The sequence below is a fragment of the Filicampus tigris genome, chromosome 7 (genome assembly GCF_054856515.1).
Source record: "Filicampus tigris isolate MCC_2025a chromosome 7, RoL_Ftig_1.0, whole genome shotgun sequence".
In the NCBI taxonomy this organism is placed as follows: Eukaryota; Metazoa; Chordata; class Actinopteri; order Syngnathiformes; family Syngnathidae; genus Filicampus; species Filicampus tigris.
Window position 1 is genome coordinate 2715658 of NC_141223.1, and position 18353 is coordinate 2734010.

General features: G+C 42.5%; 1 protein-coding gene across 7 annotated transcripts in view; it reads left to right on the forward strand.

The window, feature by feature from the left end:
• Nucleotides 1-18353, forward strand: part of ets1 (ETS proto-oncogene 1, transcription factor) — a 49507-nt gene that overhangs the window by 29659 nt on the left and 1495 nt on the right. For all 7 annotated transcript variants that reach the window (XM_086034931.1, XM_086034934.1, XM_086034935.1 and 4 more), the window contains 6 exons: nt 10028-10147; nt 10653-10853; nt 11116-11193; nt 12732-12977; nt 14243-14503; nt 17881-17999. In XM_086034931.1, the coding sequence (XP_085891057.1) occupies nt 10028-10147; nt 10653-10853; nt 11116-11193; nt 12732-12977; nt 14243-14503; nt 17881-17999 (1025 nt within the window). The remainder of the gene's footprint in view (nt 1-10027; nt 10148-10652; nt 10854-11115; nt 11194-12731; nt 12978-14242; nt 14504-17880; nt 18000-18353) is intronic.

The following is an 18353-nucleotide window of genomic DNA, read 5'->3' on the forward strand; positions in this document are numbered from 1 at the left end:
AATATGAGGGCCGTACTTTGCCATGGTCAACCTTCGCCTTAATGGGTTAAGATGAGGGCCTTCCATCCAATCCAAAGTCTTCCATTGTCAAATATACCCTTCTTTTAAAATGGGAGGCCTTGGATTGTTTCAGTTTCTGTTTTTCTCCAATCAAATATTGGAGAACGTCGCCAGTCCATTCCACTTATCAGTGAGTTGATAATTGGTTAGGCATTAAGGTCAGGGTTTAGCGACTGACAGGAATGTTCCCGTTGATCATGCGTCATGCACAGAGGAGCAGGAGTTCAGACTGCAAACTTTTATCTGATTAAAATGCTATGTTGTAAGTGGAATTCCACTTATTCGTCTTGAGAGCCCCCTTAAGATGTCCCGATTCTTCTGCCGTGACGTACGATACATAAAACCAGGAAGTGCCTCCCACTTTTGGTGTGACCAGGAGAGTTTTGCCTGTGCTCTGTTTTGCATTATATTCCGTTTTGCTTTGGTGTCTTTGTGTCAGCACTTTTTGTAGTGTGTGCTGGGTAATATATGCCATCTTTCAAGTGTTCACTGCCGCCTAGCAGCTGTGCAAACATTGTTTGGCCGATCAGGGTTTTGCTTGATGTGGTCCGTCAATGAATGCCAATTAAAGCTAGCGGGTCTGGGTTGTTTTTCGCTCCATTATTGCGTATGTTACATTATTCCAAATTGCGAACTAAATGGTTCACAGAATCACCGCCTTTTGTAGGTCAGTATGTCCCCTTTATGTCATGTGTCACCCGAAATCAATCAATCAGTTGATTAGGCAGCAGGCAGTCAGTTGAGTGGGCAGGGTGTGGTGATGTAAGAGCCCCTTAAACGTTGCTGTTGTTCTAATCATATGATTCAACCAACTACTGTACACTACATTGTGACGAAGACTGTGAATGACTACTGTTTGGAAAAAATGTGTATTCATGCAAGGACAAATAGAAAATGGTTTACACAATGACCCACCTTTCTTTACAGTTGAATGATTCTGGTTTGTGACACCAAGTTGCCGTTTCCCTCATTGCTTCCGTATTCAGGCTGTCATCTGCTGTCTTTCCCGCATAAACATGCAATCATTACACTGACTCGGCCCTATCTTAAAGTTTCCCCAGCGACTACAAGCCTTAATCATTGCTTATAAAACTTAGTCATAAAGCAAGGCGTGTTACGCCAGCAGTCTGCTAAATAGCAAGCATCTGGTGTGAGCCAGGGGAAGGGGTTGCGGGTGGTTGAAAGAGCCAAAGACCTTGCGAGGTGTGGCCAACTAATGCTTGTGACTGCTTCTCAATATGCCAGAAAGTTGAGATGAGAAGTGTCCGCAACCTGTCTTACTCACACATTGCACAACTGAAGCACTGGTGTGAAGAGAGAATTTGTGCCCTGGCAGACGAATTAATACACGCTGTTGTAACTCTTTCCAATGGTTTACACACCCACCCACTCAATCAGCTTCCTCCCTTGTGTTCCTCTGAGTCCTTCGGTTTCACATCCCACCACCTTCATGTGGTTGGTAGGCGGCGTTTTGTGTCCTTCCTAGCGTTTAATCCCTGAGTCATGTCACTTGACCTGTGCTGCGCCTCACAGCACCGTAACGGGAATGGCAGCTTTCGGCCAAAACAGGTGATAGGTCTATTAACAATATCTTTTACGTAGTCAGGTGGTTAACCCAACATGGGTCTTTAAGATTTTGTTGTTTCTGCTGCATTGGATTGTTGACGTCACGCATCCCACAATGCGCTGCGCCAAATGTAAACAACGCCATTTTTGCTGGATTGAAAGATTGGAAATTGAAAGGCGAATCTGAATTTTTTTTCCCCATTCGAGTCAGAACGGTCATAGCAAATTGTCGTCATAGAGGGATGTTCGGACGACGCGTGCCGTCCCCCTGTGTCCGACGCCTGTGTATTCTAGCGGACGCTCGGAAGTAGTTGCATAGCTGTTGGCCGGCTAAGAAACGAAAGGGAGTTTGGGACAAAAGAGAAAAAGCATCCAGTCTGGTGCCGCAGGTTAAAGTCATTTGAAACTCAAAAAGGAAAACCTTTCCCGATAGGCTGCATCAGCGCGCCGCTGTAGGCTACACCGCGATACGTTTGACTGAGATAAGTTGGCTTTGTAAACGTACGATATGTACTGTAAGTGGTCTATGGAAGATCTCTTTAAGCGTTAGCCCACAGTTCAGGAAGACAGCTGGTTTGTTTCGCCACTTGGGCCCATGTTGCTCATTCTGTTCGCTCGATGAGTTCCAGATTTTGTTCACTTGTTACCTCATTTCCAAGTGATTTCTGCACAGCACCTGCTCACACAGTCTGCAAGCTTTTTGGCAGTAGGTGAGCAAATGGGCTACAACTGTAGAACCGCCCCCGACCACCACCACACCCTCAAGCATTAGAGGTGCATTGAAAGAATGGTTTGCCCAAGCTAACCTGATAAAGAAGGGCGTGTTTGGATGAGTGGCTCTGTCAGGTTTAAGTCTTTGGTGCCTCATGTTTAGGTGGTTGTAGTGCAGTGGAAGAAACATATTTCCTCAGATGCATGAAGGAGGTCAATAAATGGAAATGTTTATTTTGTTTGTTTCTTAAAGACACCATTGACGTTTTGACAGAGGACATGCATGCATGCGAAGCGTTACTCCTAGGATTGTGCGATCACCTAAAAACAAAATTGGCTGAACACATCGCTATAGTATTTTTGTGTTATCACATTTCTCCAACAAAGTGTACTTGACGGTATTTTCCCTAGTCGAGTCAAATTAACTTACCAAAGTCTTCCTTCATACAGTATATCTTTATGTATGTCAACAAAGGCTATTCAAAAGACATTTTCCCCCGGTAGTGTTTTTTTTTTTTGTTTTTTTTTAATTGCATCACCAACTGATGGCCTGGCATGCATATTCCAGCTATTCCAGACATTTTTTTTTTAAGACCGAGTGAAGAGGGAATGGTAGAACAATGTTGTCATCTATTTGTACATAAATATTTAAAAACACAGAAAGTAACTTTAGCAATCCACTAGATTGCTTTAAATGTAACATCGATTGACCTCTTCAACAAGTTATATTTTGATATGTTGAAGTGCTGTTTTTTCCACATATCAAGACACTGATCACAAGTACTTGGGCCATTGTTCAGTCATCTCTCTGCGAAGAGAAAAGCCTCTGGCTCAAAGGAATCCTTATGTGTTGGTTTAATGCCTATTTGCATGGTCAGGTGGTCACATTGTGAGTCAACAGGCAACAATTTAACAAGACATGGTCATTTGTTTTCATCATGCCCAGTCACACTGATAGTGTGACGCTGAGCCCCCCTCCCCTCACCCCAACCCCAACCCACTTTGATGGGATGACTCAGAGAGAGACAACAAGAAGCAGATTTTATCGTCGATGATAAATTCAAATCAAAACCATCTCGGATTGCGAAACACTGAGTTGTAATTTTCCACTAATCTGACGGACTTGTTTTAAAACTTTTATGAGCTCAGCTGGTTAGTTTCAAGAAAACCGCTCTTAAAGCAAGGCAAACTGAGAGATGTTGTCAGAGGGTTTAATGCTCTTAATAGTCACAGAGTCTACATCAATCCTAAAATAGAAAAATCGTTCATCATCTGGTGCTGAAGCAAATTTGCCACTTAAGGTCACTAGTCACTTTTGGAGGAATATGAGAAAGCTGGGTGACATACATTAGTGATTATAAAGTGGAGGAGGAATGTTAAGCGTGTGGGATGAAAACACTGTTGTAAGGGGGAGGCATTTATTTATCAAGTATCCATCTGTAGCGCATAGCTTGCCTCCTGCACATGTATTCTTTCCCACCACGAGAACGAGGGCCTCGCTTTAGTCAAGAGTCAAGACAGAAAACAGTTGAATGTTACATATTTTAAACGCCATTTGGGGTCTAAAGCCATATCTGCTGGGGATTCACATTTGATCAAATTGTTTTTATTCATTTTGCTGAGTCGATTAACTGTTTTAGCTATGGCAGAATCTTACTTTGCGATGTGACTGACCCACATAATACACACTTACATAAGGAACCCGGTTGCAGAATGTATTGGCTTAGGTAAAAAAAAAAAAAAAAATGGGCCATGTTTTTTGGAAAAACTGCAACGCTCAGAGTAAACTGTTTGTCAGATGTGTCGTCTGTTTGGTTTAATGCCCAAACAGTCCCCCAGTGCATCCCCTGTTTGTTTACAACAGAGACGGAGCATATACTCGAACCACCTGCAATCTCCAGTGCAACACTTGGATGTCAGTTTCATTTTTTTCCCATCTTAGAGTGGGAATATGCCTTGGTAGGATTCTAAATATTGAACTCACAGAGGCGACATTTATAATTATATAAGGTGGTGAGCTCTCTACTTTGATTTTTTTGTCTTTCTTCCCATTACAAATTGGCCTGCATTTATGACCTTAAAATAACGCGATTTCACAATATTTCCAAAAATGTCCCGTCATAAAACAAAACTTGAAAAAAAATAAATAAATAGATAGTTTTGATCCGTCTTCAAAGTTATGCATAGAAAATCCCATTTAGCATTCAGGTATTTGTTGCAAGTTGGAATTGATGGGGAGCATTTTATTATCTGATTTGGACAAAACGTTTAAAATCCTTAGCCGTTCACTCATTAATTTTGTAGGTGACAAATGGCAGTGGTTGTGCTTGCTCTGTGGTTGTTGTTTTTCAACTTAAAGTAAAGAGAAAAAAAAGAAGCTTGGGTGATGTACTGTGAAAAGTGCATTACTGAAACTTGAGGCACACCTAAACCACAGGTCTTTTCACACATTGGAGACTCAGAACGCTGCTCATAAGCAGTTATGCAAGCAATCTGGCAACCAAAACATGCTGAAAAGTGCTTGTAGTTTCCACACTTACCGCAAAGAAAAAGTACCATCAAACTAGCGGTGACAAGATGTTTAGCGTCTCTTAGGGCTAAGGGCCGAGAGTTACGCGGAAACAGTAGCACGTCATAAGCTAATGTGATTTGAGAGACCTATGGGGAGGAAATAGAAGGAATTGTGTGGCAGCCGTGCTGTATTACTCTCACTTATTGTCTACTTCAGTAGCCAGCGTGTCTGCGGTGGTGATGATTCGGGACAACTCCAGCTTGGTTGCCAATGACAGATGTCAGCAGGAGTGGCCTCATGCCGCACAGCCTCCATACACCACCACAGGCTTGTGCTCCAGCAGGGCAGCCAAAATACAGTGGTTGCCGTCTAAGAATAAAACGACGCTTTCAGCATCATGGTCTGCGCGGGAGGGATGGCCCTGGTTTGTGGGTCAGATATCGCCAGCGCTGTCCTGGGTCAGGAGCAGTCTGGCCTTGGCGTTGGTTTGAGCTGGTTCTCCACTTCTATTCCCGCTCCTTGGAACTGAGATTGAAATCTAAACAGCTGTCTGAACAAGCAGCCCTCTTAAAAACCAGACTGCCAATGCTGCCCTCCTCCTCTTGCTCCGCTGCCGCCCTCAGCCGGCACTCCATCGCTCGGTGGTGCTGAATGGGCTCCCTTCATATATGTTAGGGTGTATGAGCCCATGGTCCTGATTAGATCTCCATCAAAGGTTCTCCCTGATACAACTGCCACCTGCTGTGGGGAGATGCACATGCCTAAAAGTGCTAATTGTAAGGCCAAGGCATCTCCTTTTTTTCTGCTCTGGCTGGTACTCGATGTATGCGGGATATTCAGAAACACCACGGTGGTGGACCTTAAGTATCTGACCTTTACCTGAACACACAACTTGCCCTATTACCCAAGCATAAAAGGGCCAAGATAGCCTTTTTGCATGGTTCCCTCATTTGCCCACCTCCCCCACATCTGCGTCTCACATCAACCCACAGCCATTCGCCGAATAAACTCTGCAGGGCTAATTATAGTTAAAGTTGCACGATGAAAAGCATATTGTTCCATTGTGTTGGGTTTGGTTGCATGCAACGCTTGTATCATTGCATCACTAGAGTGGAAGCTGCAGTTGGGGGCTTTATGAATGAAACGAGTCTCCAACACAGGCTGTGAGATGGCACTGATCCCGCAGTGATGTCACACCAGAGACACTAAAAAGTGAGGGAGCCTCGTGAGACCTCCCGTTCATGAGATCATATTACAGACTATGACTCATCCCCCATACTTAGCCGTCCTGAAGCACCCACCTCCTCAGGATGTTCCCTGGCTATCCTTTTCGACCCTGCCCCGCTCTCGTCTCTTTTCGAAGCCAAGACTAGCAAAAATCTTAAAGGTCACAAGATGATTTAGTTCAGGTGTGGATGTTTGTACCTTTCCTAGTTTAGCAGCTTTGGCTCTTACCACGACCTTTTGCGGGATGCGCGTGAATGGCCTTGGATGGAAAGCTTGCATCTTTAACGGTGCACCGCACGTTTCTGAGTCTCCCTTTGTGGAAACTGCACAGTCAGCAGCCTGGCCATTACTCGTATATTAGTGAGAGAGGCGTGGTTAATCAATGCCTAAACAACGCATTCACTTCTCAGAATAGACAATGTATAAAATGAGATCATTCTATATGTTCAGCAATGTATTTTCCACCCTGAGTCTCGACAGAGCCACTCCCGCGCTTGTAAGCTAAGTGGGTCGAACCACACTGCCTAATGTGGAAAGTGATGACTTGTGGATGCTTGAACTCGCTTGACCATTGTGTTTCTAATGGGTCTCGCAGTCACCGAAATCCTATCAGGGCATCATTTACTAGATACCACCTCGAATGATGCTAGCTTAGCCTCTTTCACTAATGGATGCACACTGCACATTAGCTCTCTGCCGCAGATACGTTTCATATGGATCATTCTCAGAGATGATAGCGCTCTTATCATTAGTCCTTTAGCGTGGCACATGTGCTGTCTGCACTGGCGTGCCCGTCTTTAGTGCAATTCACAAAAGCTTAAAAAGAAAAAAAAAAAAAAAATCAATATACTTTTAGAAAATACTCTAGTATAGCTCCATTTTGTCATTACAAATTTATGAAGCACTGAAAATGTGAGGGGGAAAATGTCATTGTAACAAAAGTGTGAATACATTGGCAACACTTTGGAATGTATGTTTTCGACAGTAATTGAGTGTAACAGCAGCGAGCTGAATGTGTAGTATGAGCACTTCACTTGTTGGCTTTGACTTTCATTGTACAGTGCATGCACAATATCATGACTGAAGAGTGAAAGTGCCCGGCAACCAATTGTAAGATTGCTGGTTTGAGTCACTTTTAATTATTTTTGAGAAAGGCACAAATCCCCAGTTACTGTTAATTCCATTGCTGCCATTACTAATGTAATTATTTACTGAGAGACTAATGAGGGATTTATCTTCTTCAGTGTCCAAATGCAAACAAAATAAATCCCTCCCATTGCAGTTTGGCGTTTACGCTCACTGTAGCTCATGTTTCTCGCATCAAAGAGTGTTTAATGGCAGCGCTTAGTGTTGCATGTCTTTGATGGAGGATTTTGTGTGAAAGTGGGTACAAGTCTTCAATAGCATGTTGCAAGGGATGATAAAAGCAAAGGGCAGGGTGTTGGAAAGTGCAGGCAAACTCGACTCGATCCAGTTTAAATAAACGGCCGCATTTTGCCGTGGCCTTTACATCAAAGCGTAGACTGTCTGAGCCCCAATCCCATCTCAAATTGCAGCAAATGCAACATTTAGCCCTTTTTTTTTTTATAATAAAATGGAGATGAGGAAAGCATGTTTTTGTATTTTGAGGCTGCAGATGTAGTGCATGCTGTACAACAATTTCTCTCCAAGTGGAAATGTGGGGTAGGAAATGTGCGTCAGCTTATATGACCATGTGACACCGGTATTGACTCTATTTGCAGCAAATTATATATTATACTAACTTTCAAAATTATGATCAACTTTGCCATTCCACAGTTCAAAAAGGAAATGGCAGTCCTAACTTTAAACAGACAGAGATTGGTTACATGGGTGAAAGGAGGGAAAGTTGCTGTGAATTCCAGACTAGGTCGAGACGTCAGTGAGTGGTCATGGCAGGCATGAAAAGCGTACGCCACTTTAATGTGCACTGCTGTTAGATAAATCCACCAGCCCAGTGGAGATGTCTGAACATGATGTGGGTTTGGTGCTGTCGTAACACAACAGTGTTTTTTTATGGGTTTTTTTTGTTGTTGTTGTTTTTTTTTTTTAATCATCAGTTTGCCCTTTCGCCAGGCTTTATATGTATTTCAACTTCAAGCAACAGTTAGGAATCATTTGCTATTCTTTTAGCTACCCCAACATCAACAGCTTGCATAAATCATGTATAACCTTTAAAAATACATTGGGAAATTTAGCATGTACTGGAGTTTGAACTCGAAGCCCACATTCCCAAAAATAATTGTTAGTGCTCACACAAGCAACACAACACACAATTGGCCAACTATGTAAAGGAATACTAGGGGGAAAAAAAACCCATTTTAAAACAGTATCCGAATATACAGTTCTATACCATGGTTGTCAAGTTCAGGCTCATTTGCTTGAAATAAGGAAATTATGAAAAGCTTGCATCTCATAACTCATTCAATGCCAGACATTTTTAGACACTCTTTTACACTGTTTGGAGAAAAATGAAAAAAAATATAAATAAGTTTGTGGGATTGAATGGCTGGACTGTGAATAGACAAATAAACACGTCAATGGCAGTGAATGAGTCAATTTTGTGATGTAGGATACAGTGTATTTTTTTCCAAAACAGCGAGACAAGTTATTTTTTACTGCTGCCCCATCACACACCCCCGCCCTTAAATCTGCGGGATACACAATTTTTATTAATCAGCAATGAAAATAACTTCACCTGGCACTGCACACAAATCATATAGTGCTAACGCAACACTAGAGCCTACAACTTTGACATAGTTGCTTTATGAATCATGAGAGCAAACACAATCCTGAACAGATCTTCAAAGCACTCAAAATCAAGTTAAACTGTAACTCATAAATACGGACTCAATCTTATCAGACAGGATAATGACACGATGTCTGACTAGCCGTAGTAATGGAACACATTGTACCCGTCCATCTTGTTAAAGTCACCACGGGCACTTTTGACATTAATTTGAACATTTTCTGATTTGTAATGTATTTGTCCAGTTTTTTTTTTTTTTTGTTTTTTTTTTGCAGTCTATCCGAGTAATCTCGGTGGCCTCAGGGGTCTTGCCCATTGTTCCTTGATCATCTCCCTTGTTGGCCTGTATATCCCACACTTCTGAAGTCTGGACAATCTAATTAGATGAGCGCGAGTCATCAGGCACTGTTTAAAGGCATCAAAGAGAGTTCTGTTCCCCATTGGATGCCCATTGGCTGTGAGCGGAGAACAGTGAGCGTAGTGTCTGACTGAGACCCTCAAGATAGCTCACACCCGCCCGACTTAGCTTGTCCTCGCCGACAGCCTAGATGACATCATCACCTCATCTCTTGACCCCTGACCCTTCCCAGGGTTTGACCCCATGCTTGGTCTGGCGACAGTAGGTCCACTGTGTCAGGGCAACGTTGTAGGAGGGCAAAGAAGGGGTCAGGGTATTATCGCTGATGGGCACCAGGCGTTAGCCATCCCCCTACCACCCAATATGTGAAGGTATTTGCGATAGAGGTTAGCCTTTGGAGAAATGGCAAATAAGCATCTTGTGTTTATTTGGAAGATCACCAGGGGGGAAACGTTTGCTTCAGCAGACATTTGCGCATTGCGTGCGCCTCCCAAAACAATGTTCCGTCAAATTCCGTTTAACGAATGAATGAAAATGAATGAATGACTTGTTAGTACGATCAAGAAAGTATAGTCTAATGCCATTACTGGTTCATTTTTACGTTTTGACACGTACGACACATTGAAGTTGATGATGTAATGCTTATTTCCAATCAGGTATATCTTTGCGATAGTCGTTTGTATGAATACAGTTTTCGACAGAAACTACCTGCAAAACTGCAACGTTAGCTCTTTATTACGTGGCTACAATTGCCAATAGACTGGATAACACAATTTTTCCAGAGTATTATCAAACTCATTCCTCTTTGTAATTTGTGATTTGGCAGATCCGGAGTGTGGAGATGTTCCCCTGCTAACTCCCGGAAGTAAAGAGATGATGTCCCAAGCTCTAAAGGCTACGTTCAGTGGCTTCACCAAAGAGCAGCAGCGACTGGGTATTCCCAAAGGTAGAGTTTACTTGTACACCAATTCGTTGTTTTCACAGGGGGGTTTCTGTCGTAGCGCAAAGTGAGTCCTCAAAACCACATTGTGCCGTATACGAAACATCAGATCGTTACTAGATAACAGGATATGCAAAAAATGGCCTCGCATTGGGTATGTTTCATTTCAGGTTGACTGCAGAAGCCTTGCGATGTAGACAGCAGAGTCATTACGTAGCTTCCTAATTAAGGCAGTGCCTGTTCCTGATATTAGCAACAGCAGGAATGCTGGACAGTGTTTGTACAGTGGAATTGTACAGACACACCTCCGTTAGCTTCTGCTTGTTTACATCCACGCATGCCCGACTGTTTGATTTAAGTGGACAGAGTATGGCCAGTTATAGTCGGTGCATTTCTTCAAACGCAGCTAAAGCGCAGCAAGCGGATGCTGGAAAATTCATGCTTGTGTCAAATGCAGCACACATGTAAGATGAAAACGTTAGTGCCAATCACTGCTTCTGATCCTCTCTAGACCCCAGACAATGGACAGAAAACCACGTGGCAGCGTGGCTAACGTGGACTGTGAACGAGTTCAGTCTGAAGAATGTAGACTTTGACAGATTCTGCATGAATGGCGGCAGCCTGTGCGCCATGGGCAAGGAGCGCTTCCTGGACTTAGCACCTGACTTTGTGGGCGACATCCTTTGGGAGCATTTAGAAATGCTTCAAAAAGGTAAGACGGACGTTTTCTCGCACAGAGATTATGAGGTTGATGACGCTAAAATATAATATGTGAGAAACCCACGCAAGAGATATGATCTCTGCTTGTATTCACTTAGTCGATATTTGCTATAGTAACCGGAGCCAAACAGGAAGGCACACGTTAGCCGGCGTCATTAATATTTCATAACGCTGCATGCAGTTACGTGATACATAAAATCAATGTCGAGGTCACTGACGCTCAGCAACTGATTCTTTATCTATTTTTCATGAAGAGGATACAAAGCATTATCCCAACAACGGACTGACCTCCAACTTCCAGGAATCGCGTTATACCTCAGACTACTTTGTCAGTAAGTACTTGCCGCACTCAATTTCAGCCATGTTGTAATATTATAGGATGCTGTCTTAAAATAGGCCAGGACATTCAAACCTTGAAGAGCAAACATTTCCCTATCTTTAATTGCCATTGATGCAAAGCGATGCAGTTGTAGGTTTTACAATGGATGCGTCCTTATAAATGAGTCATCTTGCCGAAAGGGTTTATCCTTTCAAGCACAAGTCTGTTTGTTGTCTTTTTGAATGTCCTTTCATGTATGAAAGCAAGAACCCGGTGGAGTTTTTCTAATACTATCCAACAAAGTCGCAACATTTTGATTGTCACAGTGCCATCAATCAAGACTTGTGTTGATTCATGTTTATTTCTGAGCTAATGTTGCTGCTCAAATCAAGTCAGAATGTCTGGGATATGCTTATGTCTGAGTTTGAAGAGACATTTTTTCTTCAACATCCAGGGCATAATTTAAATCAACACAAAATAATTGGGTAGATGGGTAAAAAGGGCTCAATGTGAATTGCTAAACATTCAGGAATCATTATATATCAAAACAAGAATTGCACAGGTTTGTGATAGCAAAATTTTGACTCGATACGATACCTGCATATAGTGTCTTGATACCGATACTGTAGCGATACTACAGCAAAAGCGAAAAAATTAGTGAAACACAGTGGAATTAGCTGACAGCCAAACAACTTCAAATTCCTTTTACATGTATTAACTCAGAAAATTATAGGGATCCTAAAAAGAGTTCTTTTGATACTTTTACTTTTTTCGTTGTACTTTTTTGGTTCTTTTGATCACATTTTTTTTACATTTTTAAGATTTTTAAACATGTCAAAACAATTCAACGCAAAAATGCTAAATTGTTAAACGGTTTATGTATATCCAGTAATGTGCAAAAGTCTTAGGCCACCAAAAGATTTATTGTTTCAGCAATGTCATCCTGACCATCCATAATCAGAATGCTACTGAATTTATCATTGACCGCCACAAGGCTAAACTAGTAACAAGTAAGTAAATACGAACATTAAATAAGGGAAAATAATCCAAAGATCTTTGTATTTGAATTGTCTTGTCTGTGTGCTAGCTAGCATGCCATGTCCTGGAGGATGGGGATCAGACAATTTGGGTGTGGGGTGGCTCAGTGCTACCCCAGGCGGTGATTTGTTATACAAACAAAATAAAAGAAATACTTCACCCAAATTCAGATCCACAGACAACATATAATGTCTAGATTTAATGACTATAGGGTGGAATCAGGCTATTTTGGAGTAGAAGTAATATAATGGAAAAGGGCCCTAACTCAAATAGCAATACTCAAATGACAGCCAATCAAAGGGGATGGCTTAAAGCTCACGTTGGTGAATGTTTTTTTTTTGGGGGGTTTGTTTGGTAGAGGTCTTGTGATTTTCCCGGATTGCTTATCAGTGTCGGCTTGGCTGGCTCCATACAATGTCATCTGCCACAGTTGTTATAGTCTTCACGTGAAGGATGATCACTCTGCTCTTCTCTTTCCTGCTCTGCTTTCTCTCCACTCCCTCCCATCTTCAGGCTACGGCGTTGAGCATGCCCAGTGCGTTCCCCCCTCGGAATACTCGGAGCCCAGCTTCATCACAGAGTCCTACCAGACGCTTCACCCCATCAGCTCAGAGGAATTACTGACGCTCAAGTACGAGAGCGAGTACCCTGCTGTCATCCTACGGGACACGCCCCTCAACCCCCTGCAGGGCGACTACTTCTCTGTCAAACAGGAGGTGGTATCCCCTGACAACATGTGTGTGGGACGTCTGAGCAGAGGTGAGGGGGTCACCCATCAAAACATATGGAATAGATTTCAGATTGACGTTCAGAATAGTCTGCATGGCTTTAGAGTGTGCAGATTCCTGATTTGTTAATGTCTTTTTTTTTTTTTTTTTTTTATTCTAAAATGTGCATGGGGTGTTTGTGCCGCATGTCAGTGTTGCTTGTGTGGGTGTGATTTGCAGGTTGGTTTGTGGTCTCGGCAAACCTAATTTTCTCACATTTATTCTAGGTCGAATGAAAAATAACTTTTTTGGGGAGGGGTGTCAAACCGATGCACAGAGACACACCACTACCTGCCTTTATAGTTCAAAATTAAAACATAAATAAATACTATTTATGTATATATATATTATGTGTCATTATGTTCTTGCTTTAATCTTAAAATGAATCAAATACTGTTAGCGAGTGGGCAAGTTGGTGATTTGGATTTATGAGTCATTCTTCATTAAAAAAAACAAACTTTTCCATGTCAGTTGTAGTTAATGTGTGATGTGTCATTTAACAAGTGCAGAGTTTTTCTTTGCCTTTGCTTTTTGCGATGAAACTCCCCCCCAAGCGGCCATGTATTTAGCAGTCATGACAACATTTAAGCCTGCTTAAACTTGGCTTGTCTCTTCAGCTTCAACCTATCAACAAGTGCCTTGTGTACAGTACAAATTCCCCCCTACCCAGTCCAATGTACGACATCCAATCACTGTGCATCCCACACACCACATGTTATTTTTCAGCGCCGCGTTGTGCTCTCGTGGGAAAGTCTTTCTTGCGGCTCGACTGATATCCACATGTGGCTCCAATTTGGCCAGTCAAAGAATTCAGCATCAATCAAGGTGCTGAATTATCTGTCATTTGTTAATGACTCACCAATGAAAGGCGGCTCTTATCTTTCCCAAGACCAAAAATAGTGAGACAATTTGTTCGATTGTCTACTACCGGTATTTGAAATCAAATCCAAATGGCGGTTATACAAGTGAAATGAGGTGTGAAATGCAGAGGTTGAACCATACAAAGGACTACTGTACAGAAAGTGAGGAGTGAGATGTTTTGCTACTAATGTTTCATTATCTCAGGCATAAAAGCAGCTCATTAATGTTGCTGAAGACACTTACTACCAAGTTACAGTATGTTGGGACGCTTTACGGTAGAAATGCAACAAATTGGTAACATGAACCGAGCCGATTGGAGAAAATGGCATAAAGGCAAAAGTCAGGATTGATTAGTGTCTCATGTGCCATTCTTTTAACCGTCCCGTTTCTGTGCAGGTAAGCTGGGCGGCCAGGACTCTTTCGAGAGTATCGAGAGCTTCGAAAGCTGCGACCGTCTGACGCAGTCCTGGAGCAGCCAGTCGTCGTTCAGCAGTCTACAGCGGGTGCCTTCGTACGACAGCTTCGACTCGGAGGATTACCCCACGCCGTTGCACGGCCACAAGCCCAAGGGCACCTTTAAAGACTATGTGAGGGAACGTTCGGACCTCAGCAAAGACAAGCCTGTCATTCCGGCGGCGGCACTTGCAGGATACACAGGTGAGCGCTTTAGTAGGAAAGGGAAAATGCTACTGTTAACAAAGCGAAAGACTACTGTATTTTATATTAACACTGGCAACGTTAGCATCCGTGAGCAGACCCTTAACAATCCTCCCCAAAAAGGAGTCCTGTTGCCTCCGCAAATGGCGGACCTACGTGCTGCAATGACAACACATCGATTTGTTCGAAAAAGAACATGTTGCCTTCATTTTTGCACTGATTAGGATAATGTGGATTAATGGCATTGTGTGTAATGCCACCGAAACACTTTTCTTTTAGTGCATTATACATTTTCACAGGGCCTAGTTTTTTTGGGGGGTTTTTTTTGGACAAAGAAAGCCTAACCATGGCTTCACTTCACCTTCCCCTTTTCAACCAAGTACTAAAATGAGCCAAATTCATGCACTCTAAAAGAAACAAAATACATAGTGCTTGCGCAGTCATTTTTTTTTTTCTTTCTCGCTCTTGGTTGTCTGTCTTTTGTTCACTTCTAATTTGACTTGTTACAATCTGCAGCCCGCATCTCAACCTACATTTTTCCAGGTTGTCTCGGCAACACTGCTGAAACTAAAATTATGGCTGCTCTCGCACATAACCAGCCAGAGTCAAATTATCGCTTCATCTCTTGTGGCATTTTCAGAGGCAGATAATGTAAATCTTCAAACTTCCTCTGATGCAAATGTAGCTCAAACCTACCAGGTTTGGGCCAACACTCAGCCACATGCCCTACATTTTGTATAGAAGTCTCCAAACTGAAAAAACTCATGCGAACAAGGTTGTATAATCTCTATACTTGAGATCATTTACATATTTGTTCATCACACATTCATCTCATGTCTATTGATTAATTACTGTCCAAACAAGCACCTTTTAAAACCCAGAAAAAAATAGATGTAAACAGTTGCTAAGACGACTGAAACATTTGAACTCATTCACTGCCAGTGACGTGTTTATTTGTCTTTTCTCGGTAGAGCCATTCAATCCCATGAATTTATTCATATACTTTTTTTTTTTTTTTCAAATTTTTGCATTGTAACTCATGTGTGCATACATTTTTGTGTGGGTGGATTTACCCCCGCGCCCCAAAAAAAGAAGTTCAAGCGTAGCCTTGCATAGGCTTGATGTTCTGCTCGACTTGTTATCGCAGCGGTGACATGATACGTGACACGGTATTGTGGGAATGAGGTGGCTGCGTGAAGAGAACTTAGTCCACATCTCCCTGGTTTCCTCTGACTAACCGACATTTAAACAGCCATCTGCACTCAAATCTGTCAGCCTTGCATCATCTTCAACTCGGTCGGAGCTGTTCTCATATTCGAATGCTCACACGTGTCGAAACATTTTTGCGCGCATCTGAGCTACTTTTCACGAAGCCATTTCTTCTGGTGGCAACGAGAAAATATACAAAGCACTAATAGTTGAGGTGAGTTTGAAATATTTCTACGGGTAGTGGGACCCAGCGGCATTCTTGGTGGTGAAAATAAATAAATAAATAAATAAATAAGCACAATAGCAGGAAAACTACAACTTGATGTAATTTGCACAAATTATTTACACAAATACGTTTTCACTCATTATAAAACTCCACAACTGGAACACTGGTTTGCAGGCACAGCGAGGTAGGCGACTGCTTTTGAGGTTTAATCACCGAAAATTCAGCGAAAGTTGAAATGAAAAAAAGAAATTGTAAAAATGTTGACTTGATTGTCCTTCAAATAACCGTAATTGCCCCGCTGGCCATACGGTTATAGCCCAGTAGCCTGTTTTCCAGTTATGCTTTCATGGATCAAATTTTCCATTTGTTTGGGTCACATACTGAGGCAAGTGCTGCTAATGTGAGGACTCGCTGTACACTTATTCAATACAAGGCCATTGTATGATATTTTTGGCAACATTTTTCTTTGCATAAAAATGTAGTCTGCGTTTTATGCACGAGAGCGGCCGTCGCTGCTGAAGGGCCTCGCTGTTGCACTGGCAGACGTTGGAATGTGAGTCAAAGCCGTGAAAGAGAGCCAGTGTTAGCGCCGCAAGCATTCTTAACTGCACTCCAACACTAGCTGCATGCTCACAAATGTCATGTCAAGTGTGGAACCCGCATACTCTGTTTCCCCAAACGCTTTTGGTTACATTACACAAAGGCGTCTTTGGCTTTTGTTCGAGAGGTGGCTTTCTTGCCTTTTTTTTTTAATTTTTTTTTTTTGCTGGGGCGGTGTTCTGCATAAGCAGGTGTAATGTCTACATGCACGCCTCAGCAGCAGGTGGGTTTGTGTATACGCCGAAAAGCCGCAACATCAAAGTGCGCTGCGGTCAATCGAGCACAGACGTGGAACCAGTCATTTCTTTACAACGCTCTTTGTTCTGCTTTCACTCCCTTTTTTTCCACTGTAAGCCATCAGACTTCAACTGCTTCTTCCATTTCTTTATTACACAATAAATTGTAACCCTCACATGCAATTTGTACTCTGCAAGTGACCGAGTTGTACAAGCAGGTCATCTTAAATTTTATCAGTGTAGAACTCTGTCAAGAAACGCTACAAGTCTTAAAGCGGACTTCGAACCCAAAATTTGAAAAATATGTTCTATGCAGACCCACTCGTCGGAACATGACATTCTGGTTGATATTGCGTTTGTGGAATATGAGTTAAGCAGTAAAATCTACCCGTTTTTAGCCACCAATCGCCACCCATTTTTTTGAAGCTCAGCCATGATTGGTTGCTACCTGAGCGATGTCATTTTCAGTCGGCAGAAGTGACAAAATGGGATAAGCCCCTGAGATAAACGGGCGGATGTTGCTGTTTAACTAATTAATCAGAAGGCTGTTTTTAGACCAGTGAAGGCGCATATTATTGCAACTATTTTTTGCGGGTTGACTGTCGTATGAACAGGTCCACCACCAGATGAATGAGAAGACAATGAAGGGCATTTTAGGGAGGTTTCCTTCCTTTGGGTCGGGGCTGCTTCAGAACGTTTACTTTCACACCCTTCTGACCCATATGAATATTTAACGTTCATGCATGAAAGAAGCGCAAAAGGAGACATTGTGCTCCACCTTTTACGACGAATTATAATGTGACTTCTTTTCTTTCTTTGGGCATATTACTTGAACTACTGTACATTGCTGTGCGGAAGTGAAATACTTGATGAATATTTTTGCAAAATGTAGCCAGGCTTGGATGATTTTCTTATCTTGGGTCTTGTCACCTTCCCCATTGCCCAGATAAATGTAGAATACAGGGGATTGTTTTCGCATGTCGGACACAGCCACTGCTTGCCAGAAATTTCCAACCCGAATGTTGCTGCGGATTTGGGAATAGTTTAAACGGTAGGATTTCAAGGAGTACGTCGTGCAAAAATTGTGTTTTTCATGTGGTCTGCAGGCACGGGCCCCATCCAGCTGTGGCAGTTTCTCCTGGAGCTGCTGACCGATAAGTCTTGCCAGTCCTTCATCAGCTGGACAGGCGACGGCTGGGAGTTCAAGCTTTCCGACCCGGACGAGGTGAGAGGTTGCGACCCCTCCGGTCGCTGGCACACGTGCTGGGAGGTCCTAAGTAGTTAAGCACATGAACAAACGCTGCTTTGACTTTGCAACAATTCTTGTTTGGTTCCATGGCTCTCGTTGGAAAAAGATATATGTGCCTGATTACTACCTGTCATTCAAGACATGACAAAAGTAGGATTTCTTCTAAAAGCGCCAGTTCATTGATTAAATGATCAAAATATGTACTTCACCTTCTTTAGTGATCTTGGTTCCCGTGACAAGAAGTCTGTGATCATGTGACGGTTTGGAGCTGTGCACAAAGAGATTTTGCTCAATTTGTTTGATCGACTATTGCAAAAATCAGAAGCAAAC